The 23,685-nt window shown below is 40.6% G+C and overlaps 4 protein-coding genes and 1 non-coding gene across 5 annotated transcripts; all 5 read right to left on the reverse strand.

Annotated features, from left to right (window-relative positions):
• Positions 1-831: 831 nt before the first annotated feature.
• LOC103514104 (platelet-activating factor acetylhydrolase-like) lies at positions 832-3,454 on the reverse strand. Its single transcript, XM_008478969.1, has 4 exons — positions 3,445-3,454; positions 2,836-2,998; positions 1,828-1,963; positions 832-969 (listed from the first exon to the last, which is right to left on the reverse strand). The coding sequence occupies exons 1-4, from the start codon at positions 3,452-3,454 to the stop codon at positions 832-834; spliced, it is 447 nt and encodes a 148-aa protein (XP_008477191.1).
• A 186-nt stretch (positions 3,455-3,640) lies between these two features.
• On the reverse strand, positions 3,641-4,443 carry LOC108252985 (platelet-activating factor acetylhydrolase-like). The gene is made up of 2 exons (XM_017446089.2): positions 4,347-4,443; positions 3,641-3,813 (listed from the first exon to the last, which is right to left on the reverse strand). The coding sequence occupies exons 1-2, from the start codon at positions 4,409-4,411 to the stop codon at positions 3,642-3,644; spliced, it is 237 nt and encodes a 78-aa protein (XP_017301578.1). The 5' UTR covers positions 4,412-4,443; the 3' UTR covers position 3,641.
• Positions 4,444-7,647: 3,204 nt separating this feature from the next.
• Trnaa-ggc lies at positions 7,648-7,718 on the reverse strand. The gene has a single exon. It is a non-coding gene; the product is annotated as a tRNA-Ala (tRNA).
• Positions 7,719-10,795: 3,077 nt separating this feature from the next.
• On the reverse strand, positions 10,796-15,816 carry LOC103514105 (trithorax group protein osa-like). Its single transcript, XM_017446086.2, has 3 exons — positions 15,762-15,816; positions 11,806-12,705; positions 10,796-11,683 (listed from the first exon to the last, which is right to left on the reverse strand). Exons 1-3 carry the CDS (start codon positions 15,774-15,776, stop codon positions 10,796-10,798), a joined length of 1,803 nt encoding a protein of 600 aa, XP_017301575.1. The 5' UTR covers positions 15,777-15,816.
• A 5,015-nt stretch (positions 15,817-20,831) lies between these two features.
• LOC113469453 lies at positions 20,832-22,604 on the reverse strand. Its single transcript, XM_026827159.1, has 2 exons — positions 22,482-22,604; positions 20,832-22,329 (listed from the first exon to the last, which is right to left on the reverse strand). The coding sequence occupies exons 1-2, from the start codon at positions 22,601-22,603 to the stop codon at positions 21,810-21,812; spliced, it is 642 nt and encodes a 213-aa protein (XP_026682960.1). The 5' UTR covers position 22,604; the 3' UTR covers positions 20,832-21,809.
• Positions 22,605-23,685: the final 1,081 nt, after the last annotated feature.

A 23,685-nucleotide genomic window follows, 5' to 3' on the forward strand; every position in this document is an offset into this window, starting at 1 on the left:
CAAAAAATGAAACATGAATTTTTGGTTCTGTACCTACTGGGCAACTGAGTTCAACCCAGGTTTTGGGCCTCAGACCTTTATATTTTTGAGGAAAAACCGAAGCCATCACTCAGCTTCTTTTTTTTCCCATGAATACCTTACTATTTGTGAAGCAACATTAATCAAACAATGCATACGCAGTTGCAGCATTCATCAAATAATAGCACAAAATGTTAGGCGCAACATACTAACATACAACCTTCACCAAACATTGCCACACTGCCAGCCTAGTTAGCGTGGTTGGTAGCTCGTCTGCCTTAGGCCGCGGGTCCACCGCCGAGCCGCGCCGTTTTTATATCGTAGTAATGAAACAACTGCTACATTAAACTCGTGTGGTCCGTGTTGTAGCATGCCCATCATCAGATGGGAGAGAAGAGACACAATCAACTCATCTGGACAGTTTCGAATTGAAATAATGACTATCTCACTGAGATAGAGACATTTTAAAATTTTCCTTGTTAATTTTCCTCCTATACTTCGTCATTTCCTGCGTAGTGCGTACCTATTTTGATACTCTGTTGTGGAATAATCAACCTCAGACCTTTGTAGCAGTTCAGCATAATATCATAAATAACTACGTACCTAGATGTATCTTTCAAAGCCCGGTCACTCACTATCAGGTGGACCTGACAGGTACACCTGAACGAGTCCACCAGTCAGGCCTACCTAGCTGATACCTCATGAGCACACACACTATCAGGTAGACCTGTCCAGGAGTACCTGTCAGGTCTACATGATAGTAAGTGGCTGGCCTATATAATTGTTCTTCATCATGAAACCTAGCTGTGGCTTTCATAGGACCACTCTCAGAACTCTTACCTTGAATTGACTCAGAGACAGTTTGCAGGGCAAGATATTGTGAGCCGTCCCATTGTTGATTTCTTCCAAAACGTTCAACGCGTTTATGCATTCGGTTCTTCGTAATTTTATCTGTCAAAAACAAACACACACATTTTTTGATATTTAAAATAAGTAAAAGACTAGGACGTATAACTCCTCTACTCCTATATGTGGTCATTGGTCCAACTAACCTCAGTGGTGCAGAGGTAAGCACGGTAGACTTCTGATGTAGAAGTCTGTGGTTGTAAGACCAAATCATAAAATTCACCTATGGAGGTGTACCTATTAATCGCGGATCGATATTTGTGACAGTTTTTGATATTTAAAATAAGTAAAAGACTAGGACGTATAACTCCTCTACTCCTATATGTGGTCATTGGTCCAACTAACCTCAGTGGTGTAGATAGGTTAGCACGGTAGACTTCTGATGTAGAAGTCTGTGGTTGGAAGACCAAATCATATAATTCACCTATGGAGGTGTACCTATTAATCGCGGATCAATATTTGTGACAATGGTCAAAATAAAATGCAGTTTCTTTGTGTTATTATATCACAACTTTGGTGCTCACTGCAGCATTGTAGGATTTTCCCAATATCACAATAATCCTAACGTCCAATGTTTACCTACCATGCTGGCACCGGTCGCTATACGCATTTACATGTCATAGCTACTCATTTTCCTCACGAGGCTGAGTGGGCCCCGCAACAGCCAGTCACGGAATCAATCATTTACATGATACAAATTTCTTGACCCCGCCGGGAATCGAACCCGGGTCTCCCGCGTGCAAGGCGAGCGCAGTGACACCTACGCCATGGGAGCTGACTAATGGTCAAAATAGTATATATGGTCAAAATTTTCAATCCAATGAGGATGCCATACCGCATTTCGGTCAGGATTCGAAATTCCACATATATCGCCCCGTTTACCTCTTGCTATAGGTACTATACCTGTTTATTTCGGACGTTGTAATGTTCCGGTCCCATGTTAGACAGATCCATGTACTCATGATACACCCAAGTCTTTTTATCTTGGGCACACGCCTCCTCACTCTCATAATAGTAGCTGGCACAGGCTGAGGTGTCCCTGAAAAATGGGCAATCAGGTCCTTATAATGTGTTAAACGGTATGTTAAAGGTCGAAACACACTATACCATCACGTCACATGAGCTCAACAAGGCTCCGTTGAGGACACTTTTATTCAGTAGCATGGTTTATTCATCTCTTGGGTCGGTACTAGGGTCGCTTGTGGACGCCTATTTAGGAAAGCCTGCCTATGCAGTTAAGCAGTTAGATTGAAAGGTTGAGTATCTGCCCTGTAAGTTATAAGTAGTGCTAGGCCGCGAAAAGATCAAAGCCCGGGCCGAATTTTATCTCAAACAGATAAGGCTTGTTCTCAAACTATAAATAGGTAATGAGACCTTCGTTGTTACTGAGTCCTTGACGTCGGACAAAAAGTTGCACTTAACCAAACGTCTGGTTTCCAATGCAAAGATTGACTATCTATCTCACTGATAGATACATCTAAACATTGCAAATGAGAAGATTGAGTACTTTTTTTACCACGTCTTTTGTGTCTTTTTTCCTCATTTGTTGGCAATAATTAAGGAGCGCGGTAGCGCTCCGCCCCGCCAAGTCAGGAAAGTTTGACCGCGTATTATGTAGGTACCTATAATACCTACGTACCCATAATTATGTACACAATTTTATAGTGCTATATTTACTTTATACATATTAAAATTCCGAGATATCAAATAATGTCAGTAAATTTAAATAAATCTTAGAACCAAACTTCTTCATTATCACAATCACACCATAACTTGCTGTTGGAGACATTTTCGTTGCAGAAGAAAAAAGTAGGACCAGATATTCCCACTTATAAAGGAGAGACAGACTTATAACAGACTTAGAAGAGTACTAAGGTCTCAAATCACTTCCTTCAATAAACTTCCTCTTACCTGTGTTCCACACTAGCCACTAGGAATCCCTGAGATGCCAGCTCGTAGCAAAGAGTTGAGCAAATGAATCGACTAGCACCAAATCCATGAGAGAAGAGAATCACAGGCATCTTCGTGTTATCAGCAACGTTGGCCTCCCAAATGACAGGGATCTTCAGGGAGCCTGAGGGGCAAAGGAAATGAATGAATCACAAGGTTATAAGTGCGTAATCTTAGAGACCCAAAGAGAGTGAAAGAATTCCAATTGCAATTATATGATGTCTACCTAATTATGATACACGAAAAATCCCCACAACAAAAAAAAAAAAAAAAAAAAAAAAAAAAAAAAAACACTCGTAGGTACCTATTTTCATTGCTAATATTTGAACGAGTAGGTAGGTACCTATACTTTTTGGTGTTCTCGAGTTGACCTAGCACCTGCATGGGATATACTGTCTGATATTATATCACCCCTCTGATGAGGAGCTATACGACACAGACCACAGAAGTCTATGTCTTAGCAGTTGTTCCATTGCTACCTATAAAATAAAAACAGCGATGAAGTACTCGATAGAGGAAACTGCCACTACTAATGTCTTATCGTCCCGAAATTGAATAGATAAGAAGGACCAGATACCATTAGGTCAGTATTTTCGAGCACGAACCTTATCTGTTTAGGATAAAGTCCGCCATGGGCAGGAATCGTTCCCGCGACCTAGCGCTAACAAGGCAGGAGCGCTACCCTCCAAGCTAACTAACCTGCAGGCTGGCCATTTTTATCTTGTTTGAAATATATGAATTTAATCCCTCAGCTTGAATAGAATGACTTACAGCACAGTGTACACGCTTCGATTCTCGCCGTCGTCAATAATTTTCTTCAAGGCAGCCAGGTTACTCTTGATGTGGAAGGTTTGTGTGTTGAGAAACAGAAGAGGTTGAGAGATCTTCAGAGCTTCGTTCTTGATAGCGAACATCCATCCGTCCAAGATGATTCCAACCCTGAGAATGGAAGAAAGGGGGTTAGGGTTTCATTGACACATCATTCATTGGTGTTAGATGAAGTGTGTCGGTAGGGGAGGGGTGTCAGAGGTGTGACGACGCGACGTCAAGAGTTCGAAAGCTACATATGTGACAGGATACCCGGCCTTTGTTAACACTATTTTTTTTTCTTTTTTTTAAGCTTAAGGCTGGTCTCACACTGCACACATAGACGGTAAACGGGCGACTTTGAGTAGCGCGTAGTCGGCTGCAAAACTACTGAAAGTCGCACGTCTACACGTGTAGCGTGCAGTGTGAGACCAGCCTTAAGGGTTTGAAGCTACGCGACGCGCCGCCTTAGTCATTGAGCTGTGTCCACACGTCATAGTCGACGCCGTCGATCAACGTCGACTGAAACCGTACATTGCCTCGATAACATAGATTCACGTCTTTATCTCGTTGATCAATGGCGTCGACTACCTACCTATGTGTGGACACAGATTTAGTTTCCGAGCTTACTCAGAGATAACATTGAATATTGTAGAATGACTTACTTGAATCTCGGATCCGAAGACATTGTGAGAAGTGACGTAGCTCCACCGAACGAATGACCCATCATGCAGAGGTTACTGAAGTCCAAATTGCCCTGAAATCATTGGGAGGATCAGTGTTAGCTATAAAGGTTTTTTTTTATGTAAAAAGATGGGTGTTTTACCGCCGAGCTGCGTCCACACATAGTGGACCGCCCGTCAATCGACGTCGATTCATATCGATCGACAGCCGGTCCACTATGTTTGGACATACCTTTACAGCTTTACACTAGAATTTCATACGGTGAGAGTATCAACGCTGCGCGGTGCCTCTTCGTGGCGTAATTGTATGCTCCCTCCCAAGCTTTCGCCAGGGTTCCTCCTGGTTCAATAGTCGATTGACGAGGGGATGCTCCAAATTATACATAGATATGCGTCCACACATAGTGGACCGCCCGTCAATCGACGTCGATTCATATCGATCGACAGCCGGTCCACTATGTTTGGACATACCTTTACACTAGAAAGTTATACGGTGAGAGTATCAACGCTGCGCGGTGCCTCTTCGTGGCGTAGTTGTATGCTCTCTCTCAAGCTTTCGCCGAGGTTCCTCCTACCGAAGCGAATACAATAGTCCGTCCACTATACCTTTTATTATTAGTAATAATAAAGGAAGGACGGACTAAAAAACAGCTCTTTTGAACTCGAGGGCTGAGGGTCGAAACTAATTTCAATCAAGATGAAATTCTACCGAAAAAGAAGAAGGAAAAAAATCGGACCGAAAACTAAACCTTTTGCTGCTATGCCACAGTGCTGTGTGGAATTGAGGAGCTGTGGGTGCAAAAAGGGAAATACCCAAAGAAATATATCTCAAGAATACTGGAGATATAAAGTAGAATACCTAATGGTATCCTACATACATCAAACAACATGCATCAGAGTACTCTCTACATAATTTGCCATGGTCATCTACATAAACACAACGGTGTAATGTGTGTTACACTCTGGCCATGTGATTACCTACCTACTCAGTACACTCAGTTTAAGGTATTCTTTTTTTCGGTAACCCTACTCGCAAACCTTTTTTTTTTTTTTTTTGTGCGGTTTGTTGAGCTATATTTTGTACGTGCAGCCGTTGGCAGTTTAATAAGTTACCTATTTACCAGTAAAATATGACCAAACATGTTTACCTCGGCATCAATCCAATAACAAACCATACTCGAGGGTGGATGCTCCAAACCAAAGTCTAAATACGGCCCTGATATTATACTAAATACGGCTCTGATAGGTGCTATGTACCTGATATTATACGTAGAATCATACTTATTGCAATTTTCAATCCAACTGAATGCCACTGAATAAGGTTTTCCTTGATTTTGTTCCTGCAGCAATTTGCCTGTATGAATAATGCAGAGTGTAATGAGATTGGTCTATAAATCTGTTGACAATCTAAAATCTAATCTAGAATAAACTAGTTAGGTAACTACTTTTACCTTGTTCAATGATCTACAGAACTCAGAAATGGGGACTTTTTGAAAATCTTTTATTAGACGAACTGCTCAACTATTTAGTTGCCAATTGACACAGTATACTAAGTCAGACACAAATGTTATAAATTAAATAATTATAGAATTTACACTATTCTGTACCAAATACATAAGACCTTGTTTAGACTGTGCTGGGAGTAAAGGGACTTTTTAGTCTCATTCCTGCAGTATAAACAGGGTATATTCTATTCATCTATTCTCCTAGACTCATATAGAGGATTGTATACAATGTGGAGTCATGCTCAATTATTTGTTGCAAATGACCCACAGTAGGGATAATTTCATAAGGCAACTTTCCCTTTGCACCTGTCATTAAGTGCATTCAGTCACCCATAGATCATTCTAATGATTATTCTGATGAATACCTCTAGATGCCTAGTAGATTCCTACATGCCTAATTGCTAATTGTTCACTATTGCAATAGGTACAGACTGTAGCCAATGGCAAATTACCTATATAGATAGTTGAATAGATTTGTAGAAGCTTGACCCATCTTTTAGGGCTGTTTGCCCCTTACAGAGCCTCAGAGTGGGCTTTTTAGTCCGTCCTTCCTTTATTATGTATCAAGGTCTGGATACTATGAACAAGACAAAAAACGTGTTATTCGTCTAGAATTTTGAAACCAGTTCTTGTTCTGCGAGTTTATAAATGGGTACATGCTAGGTTGGTAAACCTATTAGGTAGATGGGATGTTTTTTTCCCCCCTGAAGAGGTTTGATAGAGGAAACTGTAACTACTCAGGTCTTATCGTTCTGAAAGCAATGAGAGAAGGAAGACAGGATAGGAGAAAGCCAGTCGTTCCGAGAACGAACCTTCTCTGTTCAGGATAAAATCTGAACCGGGCGGGAGACTAATCCACTACCTAGCGCTTACAAGGCAGACACGCATAACTCCAAACTAACTAGGCTGACGAAACCATCAGTACGTGTTTTGTGAATTTATAAATAGGTAGGTAGGTAGATGGATGAGGCGTCAACTTTTATTTTCACGGGCCTTAGCAAAGCCTGGCATTGATAGAGTTTGGATTGTCTTCGTCATAGCATGACCTCCCTGTAGTAATCTGTAGTGTGTCCTTTAGATCTATTAGATGACTTGAGTAAATAGATCCATTAAATTCACCTATGTGTAAGTTGTAAAGACCAAGGAGATTTGGTGTAGACACATAGGGTAATTATTCTTGCGTGTGGGTAGGTACATTTAAGTTGAATCAATTATTTACCTAGCAAACAGCAAAATACCCAAATATACTTTAATAGTATTAATGGCTACCGGCCTAATCGTCCCTAATAGACCGTCAAGGAGTCAGGTAATTAGGTATATACCTACCTATCTTGATGACACTCTGTAATCAAGTCAGGTAGGTGACTAGTCAAATAATAGTCAATAGTTACAGTCTTCTTATCACCTTCAACCTTCAATTCGGTGTAGGTAGGTACCTACTATAGTATTTACTTTGATAAGACAATAAACTTTGTTGATTTATACCAAAGTCTCAGCATATTTACTGTACATTTATCTACTTCTGTAGGTAAATCAACAAAGAAACAACAAATGGAAAACAAATTGTACATAACAATAAGTAAATGTAAATGCAGTTTCTTTGTGTTATTATGTCACAACTTTGGTGCTCACTGCAGCAGTGTAGGATTTTCCCAATATCTCAATACACTGGTCGCTATGCGCATTTATATATCATAACTACTCATTTTCCTCACGAGGCTGAGTGGGCCCCGCAACATCCACCCACGGAATCAACCATTTGCATGATACAAATTTCATGACCCCGCCGGGAATCGAACCCGGGTTCCCGCGTGCCAGGCGAGCGCAGTGACCACTACGCCATGGGAGCTGACTACAAAACAATAAGTGCCTACCTACCTACCTCGGTATATCAACAAAGAAACAAAAACAAGAGAAAAACAACCAATAATACCTAATGAACTTATATCTATTTTGTTTGACTAACTTGTCAAAGGTTAAATCTGTTTTGTATTTACCTACAGATTAGTTGGGTACGTAGCTACGTATAGGTAATTCAGTAAACATACAGATTCACTAGTACAGACTAATACAGATGGGACATTGAATCAACTCTGAGATTCCTAGGTCTGCGATAGGTATGCCATTAAAATTTCAAGGAACTTTTACTTAGATATGATAGGATTATTGAGATATTGGAAAAATCCTACAATACTGCAGTGAGCACCAAAGTTGTGATATAATAACACAAAGTTCTGGTTCTACTAACTTGTTTCCAAATGGGTGTACACAAACATTATTAAAATCATTAATGTCATTATTTAATCTTATTGAAATACTTATATACCATACCGTGATCTAAAATGTTGCAGGTGCTTACATCCCAGGATGCATAGACTTTATGACCGGCTATTCCAAGGAAGGAACTTTCATCAGACTGCACTATCCATCTAACCGACTGAAGGTAACGTAGCCACTACCCAGGTTTATGACAGGTATATGGGGACCATTGGAACAACCTTGTATATGGGGACCATTGGATCAACCTTGTATATGGGGACCATTGGAACAACCTTGTATTAATACGAAAATGGGTTTCCAAACAAGCGAGTATGGTAAAACGGTTGATCTCAAAACGCCGCGACATGGCACCACTGGCGTAAATCCCAATTATCCCACTGCCGCTGACCCGGTGGGGCTAAGTTGTAAAGACCAAGGAGATTTGGTGTAGACACATAGGGTAATTATTCTTGCGTGTGGGTAGGTACATTTAAGTTGAATCAATTACCTAGCAAGCAGCAAAATACCCAAATATACTTTAATAGTATTAATGGCTACCTACCTAATCGTCCCTAATAGACCGTCAAGGAGTCAGGTAATTAGGTAAATACCTACCTATCTTGATGACACTCTGTAATCAAGTCAGGTAGGTGACTAGTCAAATAATAGTCAATAGTTCTGTTACAGTCTTCTTATCACCTTCAACCTTCAATTCGGTGTACCTACTATAGTATTCACTTTGATAAGACAATAAGCTTTGTTGATTCATACCAAAGTCTCAGCATATTTACTGTACATTTATCTACTTCTGTAGCTAAATCAACAAAGAAACAACAAATGGAAAACAAATTGAACAAAACGATAAGTAAATGTTAATGCAGTTTCTTTGTGTTATTATGTCACAACTTTGGTATCTCAGAGTTGATTCAATGTCCCATCTGTAGTCTCATGTTGTAGGAAGGTAGTAAATTAATACACAAATACACATCCTACATAGATACCTATTAATTACGTGATGTAAATTATTAATTTTATTATCATTATACCTACCTATACAACAATCTCATTCAGTATTTAATATTCATATGTATTCTTCCTTCTTTTTCTTCGCCTTTTCCCGTGTACAGACGGGGTCGGCGTTTTTCGTCAGCCTCTCAATTAGCCCTACTAGGGTGATTGCTTTGGGCTGACAGTTGGTTTTGGCTACAGTTCTGTATTGTTCAGTGTCTCTATGCTATGTGGCTACATCTATGTATTGTATACTATTTATATGCCTCAATATAACTAGGTAGGTACCTAATACATAGAGTGGGTAATAGGTAGGTATCTAATATTAGGTATATTTATGAAACATGTGACTTTTGTGACTTAGGATAATACTTAGGTAGGCAAGTCTGTGTCTGTGACTTTGGGATTTCCTTAACATTTTTTTTTTGTTTTTTTTTTTTTTTTTTTTTTTTTTTTTTTTTCTCAATTTGGCGCTTTAACACTTGCATGTCGTTCGCACAGGGGTTCTTAGTGATGAGGGTTTTACACTCCAGCTTTACAAGGTGACAGGCTACCCGCCTACTTTCATTGACCTCAACCAGCCTGAGTTGTGCCGGAGAAAGACAGCAGCACGCGATTACCCAAACAGCCACTCATCAGGATACCAATCACGTGCAACGTTGTTTAATATCAGTGAACCTTTGGGATTGGGAACTGGCCCCCCATTCAACGTGGTTTCGTCGCTAGCGCTGCCAGCAATCGCTCTCTTTGGGTCTCTAAAGCTGTGTCCAACTGTTCACACATAGTCGACCGGCTGTAGATCGATGTCGACTGAACCGTCCACACTGCCTAAACAACATAGATTCAGCTCGTCGATCGACGGCTAATCGACTATGTTTGAACATACCTTTAGGATTACGCACCTGAAACGTATTTGTTATTCCTTCATTTCTTTTGTCCCTTAAGGCTCCCTGAAGATCCCTGTCGTCCTTAACATGAATTAAGATGATTTGGTGAATTTGGTCACAGGTAATGCCCTACATTATTTTCCAAAACAGAAGGATTTTCCTCAAATTTAACTGTAATAACTAACATGTGCAGAAATGAGTTTTCCTCAAATAACGTTAAAGAGTTCACAGTTAAAAGTTAAAATTTAGAACATGGAACTCACTTTATTCAATAAAAAGTATCTTTCAATCCTAAAACTAGCGCAAATATGATGTATTCATAAAGATTTTAGAAGATAGACTGATAGAATGTCCATCGTTGTCACTAACATGGTTGCTAATGTCATTAACATGGTCCTCGACCTGCGTGTGTTCAATGAAGAATTTAGCCAACTTTGACGCTAAATCTAACCTCAACGATGAAAGAGAAATTCCAAAGCTCAATGTAAACCGAATAAACCACATTATATTCACCATGTTGGTGATGTTAGTTCACATCAAGTCACTAGAATCCAGATGGAGCTATGTTATAGAAGCCTACATGCAAATGACAAGTCTGGGTAGTGTAGTCTGGGTACCCAACTCATTGTGTTTATACCTAGTACCTCAAATCAAGGCACTAAACTACCTCGAATGAAAGAAATGTAGTCGAAATTTGTTTCCGGTAGGTAGGTACCTACGTTTTTTGTTTGTCCTGGATTTTACAAACGACTGACCTTAATTGTGGATGTACTTACTTATCAACGATTCTTTGAAAAAGGTTGAACGGCCGGGGCGGTAGCACTTTATGTTCCAAGACATTCAAAGATGTTGGTGACACGACGGGGATAGGTTGCTGTGGATAGTTCCGTCCACCTAGATAGGGCCCGGGTCCCAGAGGATACCTTGGCGGTAGGAAGGACTGGGGTGGATAGGCTGGCGACGGAATGTAAGAGCGGAGAGGATTATATCCTTGGTCATAACCGTAGGGGAGAGGGGGAGGTGCAATGGTTTGACTAGGGTATTGTCCCAACGGAGAACCATACTGTCCTGGGACTAATCTCTGCTGCAGAATCTGGAGGATGTACTCCATGAGTTCTTCTCTCAGGGAATTGTACGCGACGTTGTAGGAGTCTCTAGGGATGCCAGGATAGATTGGGTTTCTGTAGGGACCTGGATTGATGATGGGTCTCCCTTGATAGCCCGGGGTGGGAGGAGGAGGAATAGGTGTTGTAATGGGATAGAATTGTCTTGGAACCGGCACTGGGGTGGGGGTGGGAGCATCAGCATAATCCACATAGTCTGGTTCTGAGTAGGCGACCTTGGGGTACTGTTCCTGACTAGCATAGCCGCTGTCAGTGTAAGATCTGGATGAGGCTTCAAACTCATTCATGAGATTCGCTAGGACTGCAAGCTTAGCAGGGATGGCAGGTGCTTGTCCATTGATATATCCATTACTACCAGTACCTCGAGTGTCAGCAGTATCTCCACCCCGACTGAGTTGTCTCCTGAGGCCACTTCCACCCCTGGGTCTCTTCTCATTGATATCCTCTGATGGTCTCTTCCCAAGTAATATCTTCCTGGTGAGCACGACTCCATGAGTTCTTCTCTCAGGGAATTGTACGCGACGTTGTAGGAGTCTCTAGGGATGCCAGGATAGATTGGGTTTCTGTAGGGACCGGGATTGATGATGGGTCTCCCTTGATAACCCGGGGTGGGAGGAGGAGGGATAGGTGTTGTAATGGGATAGAATTGTCTTGGAACCGGCACTGGGGTGGGGGTGGGAGCATCAGCATAATCCACATAGTCTGGTTCTGAGTAGGCGACTTTAGGGTACTGTTCCTGACTAGCATAGCCGTTGTCAGTGTAAGATCTAGATGAGGCTTCAAACTCATTCATGAGATTTGCTAGGACTGCAAGCTTAGCAGGGATGGCAGGTGCTTGTCCATTGATATATCCGTTACTACCAGTACCACGCGTGTCAGCAGTATCTCCACCCCGGCTGAGTAACTGTGCCCCGCCACTTCCACCCCTGGGTCTCTTCTCATTGATGTCCTCTGATGGTCTCTTCCCAAGCAATATCTTTCTGGTCAGCACGGGTCTTCCTGAAGTCAACTCATTAGAATCTACGAACGGTACAGGTTTGGTGTTTCTCAGAAACTCTCTTTCTCCTTGTTTAGATCTTCTGCTGTACTCCTCCGAGTAGTAAGGTTGCCTTGAGGTTTCACTTTCACTCTCATTCTCCTCACTCTCGCTGTCTTCAGTGACCTCAGGGACCATGGCTTTCAGAATGAGGATCGGTCTCTTCAGGAAGGGATGATGGGCAGGTGGTTTGACAGTAGTATAGCTAGGGTTCAGTCTGGCATTCTCCACGGGAGTGGCAATGGTTCCACTCGCTTGGAATCCAGTACCATTGCGAGCAGAGTAGGAAATTCTCTTCAGCTCTCCGTTTTCATCGACAAAACCAAACATGCCTTTCACATTGCCTCCAACGTCACGGGTTTCAATCTTGAAACTCCCGTCCGCAGCTTCATAGCCAAATGTGTAGGATCCGTCATCATTGAGTCTGTTTATCTGACGCAGGATTGTCACATCAGATTGCTCTTCCGTCACTTCTTGTGAGCATACTAGCAGAAGTCTTAGCATGAAGAACCAGAGAGCCCCCTGTAACAGTTAACAATGACATGTCAAGTGAAGTAGACGTCAAATAAGGGGCAGACCGCAAACTGCACTCGGTGCCAATTTTCGGTCTGTAAATCCACAACCCATATGTAGGAGTATGGAAAATAAAGCAACTTACACTAAATGCAAAGCGAGTGACCTTGATATGTGTGTCTTTAGCGTGAGAATTTCTGTAGGTAAAGGAAGGAAGGAAAGAAAAATCAACATGGCGAAGAAATAATACAAGAGAAATAAAATTATAATACTGATGGAAAATTGGCACAGACTTCATTTTAATCCTTTCATACTAACATGAATCATATTCAAGATTTCCCCATATCACTAGTTAAGTACCTAGTTATCACTCTTATCAGTGATAATGATCAGGCATCGTGTCGCGCGTCACTTGCATATCATGACGTTCGCATGCCTCCTGTCACGCTTGATAAATGTGCCTATGACTACCAAACCACCTGGGGCCCGAGGTCCATACTTATGGACAACCCAAAAACTAGACTGAAGTCCAGGCATCATCAATCGTTTGACAAAATTGGGAATTTTGTCAAACGGGAGTCAAATTGAAATCAAGCGTGCCGGGAGGCGCGCGAACGTCAAGAGTTTGAAGCGCTGCCCCGAGACGCCCGACCCGGGTTTTTCGTCATTTTCAACTCAAATTTTTTCCACTTACCTTCAACCTCAAGCAAATTTTATTTCAGAATATCTACCCTCTCACATAAAAGGTGTACCTATTTTCCTTTCGGGAAACTGACCAATCATCGTTTGGTCCTCATCAGGTCTTCAACAGTACGAACTCTATCTTCAAGACATAATTTTATTACAAAACTCAAATTTGTTCAAATTAGACCTCGTTCCAATAATTTCTTCGCGAGTTACTCGTAGTGTGAGAAAAATTCACACGCCAGCTGCCTGGCCTGAGGTTCTATTGTCCTGATGTGTCAGGGTGCTGTAATAATGTGGAATTCATAATTAATTTCACTCCCAAAGTTGTTATTGTTTCACTTTAGAAAAAGCTTTATTGTAGGCATAATAGATATACAGTTATAAATTATAATTTCGAAACCTATTTCTTCATGATGACCTCTAGATTTATATGGATAACTGCAGTTATAATAGGTAAGTGCATTTCAATAGATTTTTGCCCTGTTAACATCAGTCCAGTACGAGTATCTATTTGGGGCTGATTGAGAGGCTGACGAAAAACGCCGACCCCGGGAAAAGGCAAAAAAAAAAGACGAACATGAGTCAACTACCTACCTCTGTTTTAGGTAGGTACTTTATTACTTTCTATTACTACAGAATAGCGAGCTATACTAGTAATGAAATTATTGCAATCGGTCAAAATTTTAATTTATTTTATTTTAGAGGTTTGATAGAGGGAACTGTATTTGCTAAGGTCTTATCGTCCCGAAAGCGAGGAGAGAAGGAAGACAGGATACGAGAAAGCCAGCCGTTCCGAGAACGAACAACTGTTTAGAAAAAATCCTCACGTCACGTGAGCTCAAGTGACATGAGCGCACTGCAGTTCAAACGCTGGAAGATAGAGCGCACCACGTTCTATTCAAAAAACCGTTTTACGCAAAAAGGGCAAAAATTCCATAGGTATTTCCCTTTTTGCACCCACAGCTCCTCAATTCCACACAGCACTGTGGCATAGCAGCAAAAGGTTTAGTTTTCGGTCCGATTTTTTTCCTTCTTCTTTTTCGGTAGAATTTCATCTTGATTGAAATTAGTTTCGACCCTCAGCCCTCGAGTTCAAAAGAGCTGTTTTTTAGTCCGTCCTTCCTTTATTATTACTAATAATAAAAGGTATAGTGGACGGACTATTGTATTCGCTTCGGTGTCGTCTGTCTGTCGGTCTGTCAGTCTGTCGGTCGGTCGGTCTGTCTGTCCCCATAGAAGGACTTATCCAAACCTAGTCGACCTATATATCAAATTAAAGGTCTTTTCACCAGGAACACGAAAATGGTGGTGCAAATTTTGTCCAGAAAACCATAAAGCCAAAAAACCAAAAAAACTGGTTTTTGGGGGATTTTTTTCACATTTTCTCACACAAATGAGCTCTGATCTCGAAATTTGTCGCGACGACCTATGAACTCAAAGCGAGAAAGCTTTAGATAACACTTCAGTCGATCATTTAAGGATTTAAGACCGGTTTTAGCGTCACCTATGTTAAGCTACGCCGAGAAAGGCCAATAAATGGATGAGAAAAACTGGTTTTTGGGGGATTTTTTTTACATTTTCTCATACAAATGAGCTCTGAATTTGTCGCGACGACCTATGAACTCAAAGCGAGAAAGTTTTAGGTAACACTTCAGTCGATCATTTAAGACCGGTTTTAGCGTTACCTATGTTAAGCTACGCCGAGGAAGGCCAATAAATGGATGGGTGACTTAAACATTTTATTGGGAATAAAGGGAGAACGGGCTCTAGTCTTGATTTTAAATCATTACATGAAAGTAAAATCAAAAAATCAAATCAATAATGATCATAAACTGAATATTAAACAAATTAGGTAGGTACAAAGGTATTCTTTAACCATGATCGAATAAACTACGGGCTAAAAAATTCCCGGAGGGACGGACCCAGCTTGTTTTTTCTCAAAATATCTTAATAACAAAATACCTACTCAAAATGAAGCACTGTCACTTTTGACTATGTATTACGAAAAATTACCGTTTTTCCCCTATAATTATTAAATTCGGCTTTACACACCAACGTCCAACACCAAATAAGAAAATGTACCTAACATGGAAAAGAGAAAAAAAAGAAAGTTTAAAAGCACAAACGTACAGACAGACCATTTGGATAAAAACCACTTTTTCGGAATCAGGGGACCCTAAAATGAATTTTTCCACCCATTTCCCGATTTTGAAAATTTGGACCGATTGCAATACTTTCTAATTACTTTGAAGAGAAATACCTAGTCAATAAAAATGTATTGACGTGACGAACTGCCCAAAGTTTGGCTTGCCAAAACGACACAGCACACTAAAGAACTATAAAAAAGTAAAAATCCCAGAAAAGGCACTCTCACTCACCTTTTGCAGCGGCATAATCGACCATTAACGACGGCACAACACACAGATAAAGTCCTAATTTTCTTCCGAACTAGTCACAACTCAAAATTACCACAACTCAGAATCACAACTCTCTTCTTCGGGTCAATCAATCTGGACTAAAGCTGGACTGAGTTTGACTATCAGCAAGAAGTGTAACCTTAGCTGAAAATGATTCTACTGAACTTCAGTACTTCACACGTTCGTTATCAGGGGAGGAGGCAGGGTGAGAGTTTTACCAAGTTGGTATTGTTTGAATTTGTTTTACATTGTTTGATAAAAAATTGTTTGACTTGAGGGAAAATAATGGAAACTTTGAGGTGTAGTAGATGAACCAAATATAGGGACTGGTCTTTGTGTCGGGACAGTGAAAATTAAAGATCTTTTGTTCCTATCAGGTAGGTGCCAATTGTTGTCTCCCGTTGATGTTTCTTGTCCGATAGACCGGATGAATAAAAAATATAAAATAGGCTTTTTCCTGGGCTCTTTTGTAGGAACATCTTTAATAAATATTAATATTTGCTAGTTTCTGAAAATGTCCGGAAACATTCCGATTCTGGCGGAGTATCCAGGATTATTGACAGAAACAATTTTCATTCAAACAATTTACCTTCAAACAGATAGGCAACAATCTAATTTATAAACAATTCAGTGTAAAATTTTTTCGTGGAATGGACCTCTAGTTAGAGTCTAGAGCGGAAAGAAGTGGAAAGCTCTTTTACAGAACTGTAGAATGGGTCATGGGTGTCCATAATTTGGTGTGCTCACCTTACTTTGCCGAACAAGTTGGTCAGAGAATGGTCACTTCAGCATGGCCAGGTTATCTCAAAGTCAATCTCTGGGTTCATCAATCCCGTCAGCAATTCAAGATCACTGTTAAATATTTGACAGTGCCATGTTATTTCACCAATAAAAATAATAATACCTGCCTACTTAATTAAGTACGGTACTTAGATGATGTATTAACATTGAGAATTGGAGGATTCCATTTCAAGAGCTTCTTGTACCTACCTACATATTAAAAAATACGACCTTTTTTCAAGTGGTTCACTGCTGTTTTTGTTAGAAGTTTCAACTTCAACATCCTACCTACATATTAAAAAATACGACCTTTTTTCAAGTGGTTCACTGCTGTTTTTGTTAGAAGTTTCAACTTCAACATTTTTTTTTTTTTATAAGTTTACGTGGTCCCCATTTTATTACATGTTAAATAACCGAGTACAATTACTTAGTTGGTCATTGAATAATAAAATTTCAAACTTTAGGGCTACCCCAGACAGTATCTTTCAGCTTCGCCCTTGGATTTTTCACAAATGGAGGGTAAAACCCCCGTCACATCGTCGTTAGAAGATCATAGTTATGTATTATTAATGACGTCAAGAAATAGGTCTCCCTGCTTCGTAATTATGTATTAGGTCTTATCCAATTATTAGGTGCCTAGTGCCTGCACCTATTATTATTTACTAGGTATTAAAAATATAAATATTCCATCAGTTTATAATACAAGTCTGATGTATGAATTGTATGATGTAGGTATAAAATAAAACAATAGGTAGGTGGGTATATAATTATACATTTTTCCAATTTATTAACTACTCTCTAAATAAATAAATATCAGCTCGTGAATCACAGCCTGATTCATTGGCTACCAGGAAAAGTCTTGTGTCATCTGATTCTAATCTTCTCCAGTCAGTCCAATCTTGAGTTGGTCTCTTGAATTCGACATACATAGTAGGCCTGTCTTCAATCCTATGATGTACTGCCTTTCTTTTTTCTCATTCCCGTTGATCAATAAAATTATTATTTTTCTCTTTCAATAGTAGAAGTAGATGCTTTTATTTTAAAGTTAAGAAGTCATATAAATTTTCAACCCTTTCCAGGTACCAAGATAATTTCGTCTCAAGATCAGTACCTATGTTTAGGTTTTCAGACTATTTATCTTCTTCTGATGTTTGTTCTGAAAAGACAAGAAAAATTACCCCTCCCAACCCCCTCTTCATTCCCCGTCAATTCTTTCCCTCCCTTATCGACTTCCCAGTCTAGATCCGTCCATAGCAGTCATATGGTGACGGTCTTGGTTAGAGAGAGGCCAGGCCTGTCATCTAACCCTGAGTTTTGTGAGAACCTTGACCTCAGGGACCATGGCTTTCAGAATGAGGATCGGTCTCTTCAGGAAGGGATGATGGGCAGGTGGTTTGACAGTAGTATAGCTAGGGTTCAGTCTGGCATTCTCCACGGGAGTGGCAATGGTTCCACTCGCTTGGAATCCAGTACCATTGCGAGCAGAGTAGGAAATTCTCTTCAGCTCTCCGTTTTCATCGACAAAACCAAACATGCCTTTCACATTGCCTCCAACGTCACGGGTTTCAATCTTGAAACTCCCGTCCGCAGCTTCATAGCCAAATGTGTAGGATCCGTCATCATTGAGTCTGTTTATCTGACGCAGGATTGTCACATCAGATTGCTCTTCCGTCACTTCTTGTGTGCATACTAGCAGAAGTCTTAGCATGAAGAACCAGAGAGCCCCCTGTAACAGTTAACAATGACATGTCAAGTGAAGTAGACTTCAAATAAGGGGCAGACCGCAAACTGCACTCGGTGCCAATTTTCCGTCTGTAAATCCACAACCCATATGTAGGAGTATGGAAAATAAAGCAACTTACACTAAAAGCAAAGCAAGTGACCTTGAAGATCTAAAGGACACACTACAGATTACTACAGGGAGGTCATGCTATGACGAAGACAATCCAAACTCTATCAATGCCAGGCTTTGCTAAAGCCCGTGAAAATAAAAGTTGACGTCTCATCCATCTACCTACATACCTACCTATTTATAAATTCACAAAACAAAAAACAAGTACCTACTGATGGTTTCGCCAGCCTAGTTACTAGTTAGTTTGGAGTTATGCGTGTCTGCCTTGTAAGCGATAGGTCGTGGATCGTGGATTAGTCTCCCGCCCGGTTCAGATTTTATCCTGAATAGGTAAGGTTCGTTCTCGGAACGGCTGGCTTTCTCCTATCCTGTCTTCCTTCTCTCATTGCTTTCAGAACGATAAGACCTGAGTAGTTACAGTTTCCTCTACCAAACCTCTTCAGGGGGAAAAAAAAACATCCCATCTACGTAATAGGTTTATACCTACCTAGCATGTACCCATTTATAAACTCGCAGAACAAGAACTGGTTTCAAAATTCTAGACGAATAACACGATTTTTGTCTTGTTTATAGTATCCAGACCTTGATACATAATAAAGGAAGGACGGACTAAAAAGCCCACTCCGAGGCTCTGTAAGGGGCAAACAGCCCTAAAAGATGGGTGCTTCTACAAATCTATTCAACTATCTATCTAGGTAATTTGCCATTGGCTACAGTCTGTACCGAATGTTTTTTTTTAAGAGGTTTGACAGAGGAAACTGTAATTGCTATGGCGGGAATCGAACCCGCGGCCTAGCGCTTACAAGGCAGACGAGCTACCAACCAAGCTAACTAGGCTGGCAGTGTGGCAATGTTTGGTGAAGGTTGTTTGTTAGTATGTTGCGCCTAACATTTTGTGCTATTATATTTTGATGAATGCTGCACCTGCGTATGTATTGTTCGATTAATGTTGCTTCACAAATAGATAGGTATTCATGGGGAAAAAAAGAAGCTGAGTGATGGCTTCGGTTTTTCCTCAAAAATATATAAAGGTCTGAGGCCCAAAACCTGGGTTGAACTCAGTTGCCCAGTAGGTACAGAACCAAAAATTCATGTTTCATTTTTTGGGCCTCGCCGACTGTTCAACATAGACCTCCGAATGGCAAGTGCACTTGGTGATACCCAGTACCCACTAAGCACTTGTGGTATCCACGGTGATCAACTTTTCAAGTCCAAAAACTCTTGAGAACTGAAAATAGCTACAACTAGTTGTTTTCCTAGTCAAGCTAAGTACCCACGTACAAAGTTACTCACTCACTTTGCAACAGTTGTCCAAGAAACTCATCAGGTGCCCCTACTTACACGTATGAATGAAATAACCAAAACAGAATCATTATTACAAAAGAATACAAAATCTAGTAATATTTATACAGTTTCAGACATAGTGGTACATACAAACAGTTCTTAAAACATCTAATTTACATTTTAGGTTCGAAAAAAAGAATACCTTAAACTGAGTGTACTGAGTAGGTAGGTAATCACATGGCCAGAGTGTAACACACATTACACCGTTGTGTTTATGTAGATGACCATGGCAAATTATGTAGAGAGTACTCTGATGCATGTTGTTTGATGTATGTAGGATACCATTAGGTATTCTACTTTATATCTCCAGTATTCTTGAGATATATTTCTTTGTGGCCAACCAAGGTCGCAATGTTGCAACACCGGATCTGAAAAGTTTGTGGACTTGGAAACTTCATTTCTTTGGTCCAGATTTGACGGATAAGGGTGACGCAATCCAATTATTAGGATAGCACGATAGCTTATGGTGTGGACTTGGAAACTTCATTTCTTTGGTCCAGATTTGACGGATAAGGGTGACGCAATCCAATTATTAGGATAGCACGATAGCTTATGATAAGTTGGAAGTTTATGATAAGCTCCTCAAGGTGATGATATTTTTTCGCACGAATCAATATTTATCTTATACATATGTGTGTATATTTAACCTGCTGAGTAATATACTGTTTATGTTTGCTGAGTATTTTATTAATCTTAATGGACAGGGTGATTAGTACTGTACTTACTTTAGCCGGGCGTTCACGTATTTCAGCTACAATTAAGTATTCTGGTACCTGAGGATGGGGGTAATGACTGCGCCTTTTACGTCATCTCCAATAATATTGAGTTCAGTTTTGTTTTAGTGATCTAATGATTTACTTTCTCTGAGCTTCGGCATCATCCGCGTCCAAGAAGAAGCTGTGGAAGTTCTAGAAATAGCTCACTAACATCTATGGCCATTTGGCCACGCATACCTCAGTTTTTGTTTGGCCTCACCAATGGCACGCCTCCATATCGTAAGGTCTGTCGCATCATCCTTATGATAGAAAAGGCTACATGTTAACATCTATGGCCATTTGGCCACGCATACCTCAGTTTTTGTTTGGCCTCACCAATGGCACGCCTCCATATCGTAAGGTCTGTCGCATTATCCTTAAGATAGAAAAGGCTACATACAAACACATAGAATACAAATTTAATAAACAAACCAACTTCTAACGGGATAAATGTCTTGGTAAGCATTTATGAAGTACCATTACTACCATTTTCAGTCAATATTTCCTCAAGGAACTTTACAACCTTCTGCCATTGATGTGGGTGCTGCGTGATGCCAATTTACCAGTAGGAGCTAGTATTGCTAAGTTCGCTACAAATGTGGAAACCTGGAAACCTTTATTATTGAGCTTGGTACTTGGTACGCGTATGTTGGTACACGTATGTTGTTCATGATACCTATACTTTGAAGACCATAAAGAACATTTCATATAAAATTACTGAATTTTCATGGCACAACAATTTTCCACTTTAAGGTAACTGTCTACCTATAGACCCTGTATTACATGTTTTATGATATTATACTCGTATACCGAGTTTCCTTCATTACCATTCATTCTTTGAAAACAATAAGTTACTGACCTAAAAGTTAATTATAAATATGTAGGTATGTACTTGTTACCTGTAGGTAGGCTTGTAGTAAATATATAAGTTTATGATCTGTTTATATGATATATACCTACCTATGTATACATTTACACTTTATAATTACAACTTATTAAAAAAATACTAAGTGATTCATCTTTGGCATGATAAGTTTTGTTATTTAATTAAATACCGGGTGGTAGGGTTGATTTTGATGGGAAATTTGGAATAAGAAATCATTGGTTCTCAATAGAAAATGAAATAATTGAGCTAGGAAATATGAAAGGAGGATATTTTATCGAGCATTCTTAGAAATTACGAGTTTTACCATGATTTGAACCCTTGATTATCCCAATTTTTGGATTTAGTTTCGATTTATGTCTCCCTTTTCAGGATGAACTCCCCACGACTAGATTTCACCGGGTTGATGATACACTGGATGATGAAACTGACTCGGAATTAGCTTTGGATTTGGCTGGCACAGTGGAGCTACTCACTCTAGACTCTGACTCGATGATCTGCACACTTCTCACAGGTTGAGAGCCTTTGGAGCGAGAAGATTCCGTGGTAGAGGAACCTGTAGCATATCTGACTGGTGCAGACCTAGTGGGTGACGTCAGAAGGTTTCCTCCCAAGTCCTGACCTTGTGTGGTGTACTCATAGTTCTCCTCTACTTGGGGAGATGGACGGAACTTCCTACGAGGGAGCAAACGTCGCGAGCTGAAGACCTTTGGACTCTGCGTGGTCAGATCTTCCATGGAGGGATACTTGACTCCTTGCTCAGAGTATTGGATGTTTGGTGACACGACGGGGATAGGTTGCTGTGGATAGTTCCGTCCACCTAGATAGGGCCCTGGTCCCAGAGGATACCTTGGCGGTAGGAACGACTGGGGTGGATAGGCTGGGGACGGAATGTAAGAGCGGAGAGGATTATACCCTTGGTCATACTTGGTGACACGACGGGGATAGGTTGCTGTGGATAGTTCCGTCCACCTAGATAGGGCCCGGGTCCCAGAGGATACCTTGGCGGTAGGAACGATTGGGGTGGATAGGCTTGGGGCGGAATGTAAGAGCGGAGAGGATTATACCCTTGGTCATACCCGTAAGGGAGAGGGGGAGGCGCTATGGTTTGACTAGGGTATTGCCCCAATGGAGAACCATACTGACCTGGAACTAATCTCTGCTGCAGAATCTGGAGGATGTACTCCATGAGTTCTTCTCTCAAGTATGGTACTTAGGTGATGTATTAACATTGAGAATTGGAGGATTCCATTTCAAGTGTGCCAAAACGTACTATAAGCATAAATAATTATTTAGCTCTTTAGATTTGACTCATTGCACTAGACTAGCGTTTTTAGAGTTTAGAGTTTAGACTATTTCCTTATGCATAAAGCGCAAGATGTCAGGTGCAAACTAGCTCCATGAAATAGCCCCCAGTTCTTGAATCGCAACTAATAAAATTATAGTTAACTACCTACATATAATTACATGAATGCAAATGTGAATTATTGACTATGGAGCACAGCTATCGGTAGGTACCCCATGGCCCTATGGGATAGTTCTATTTTTTATTGGGTTAGGCCAGCCACTCACTACCAGGTAGACCTGACAGGTACACCTGATCAGGTCTGACTGTCAGGTCTACCTGATACCTATTGAACAAACACACTATCAGACACGGCTAAAAAGGTCCGCCTGTCAGTTATACCTGATAACTGATGAACACACACACTATCAGGTAGACCTGACAGGCGGACCTGATGAGATGTACCTGTCTCAGTTCTACCTGATGGTGAGTGGCTGACCTAACACTCCTTCAATTCTTCACCGCAAGTTTGATACGGTAGAAGACAACACATTAAAACTGTGGGTATTAAAAGGTTGGTACTGTTGGTAGTAAATCTTAGCCCCCTGTAACAGTTAACAATGACATGTCAAGTGAAGTAGACGTCAAATAAGGGGCAGACCGCAAACTGCACTCGGTGCCAATTTTCGGTCTGTAAATCCACAACCCATATGTAGGAGTATGGAAAATAAAGCAACTTACACTAAATGCAAAGCGAGTGACCTTGATATGTGTGTCTTTAGCGTGAGAATTTCTGTAGAAAGGTGCTATCTCTCCAAAACTCTTGAGCTTTGTGAGAACCAGTGCCAAGTCAACCCTGGTCAAAGGTGCTATCTCTCCAAAGCTCTACAGTATCAGATGTCCTCCCAGCCTAACTAAGAAAGAAAAGAGAGTCCCTTAAGAAGAAGAAACCCCTAGCTACCCAACTTGCACTCAGTCACTCACGG

This window comes from Diaphorina citri, unplaced genomic scaffold, assembly GCF_000475195.1.
Source record: "Diaphorina citri unplaced genomic scaffold, Diaci psyllid genome assembly version 1.1 scaffold1082, whole genome shotgun sequence".
NCBI lineage: Eukaryota > Metazoa > Arthropoda > Insecta > Hemiptera > Psyllidae > Diaphorina > Diaphorina citri.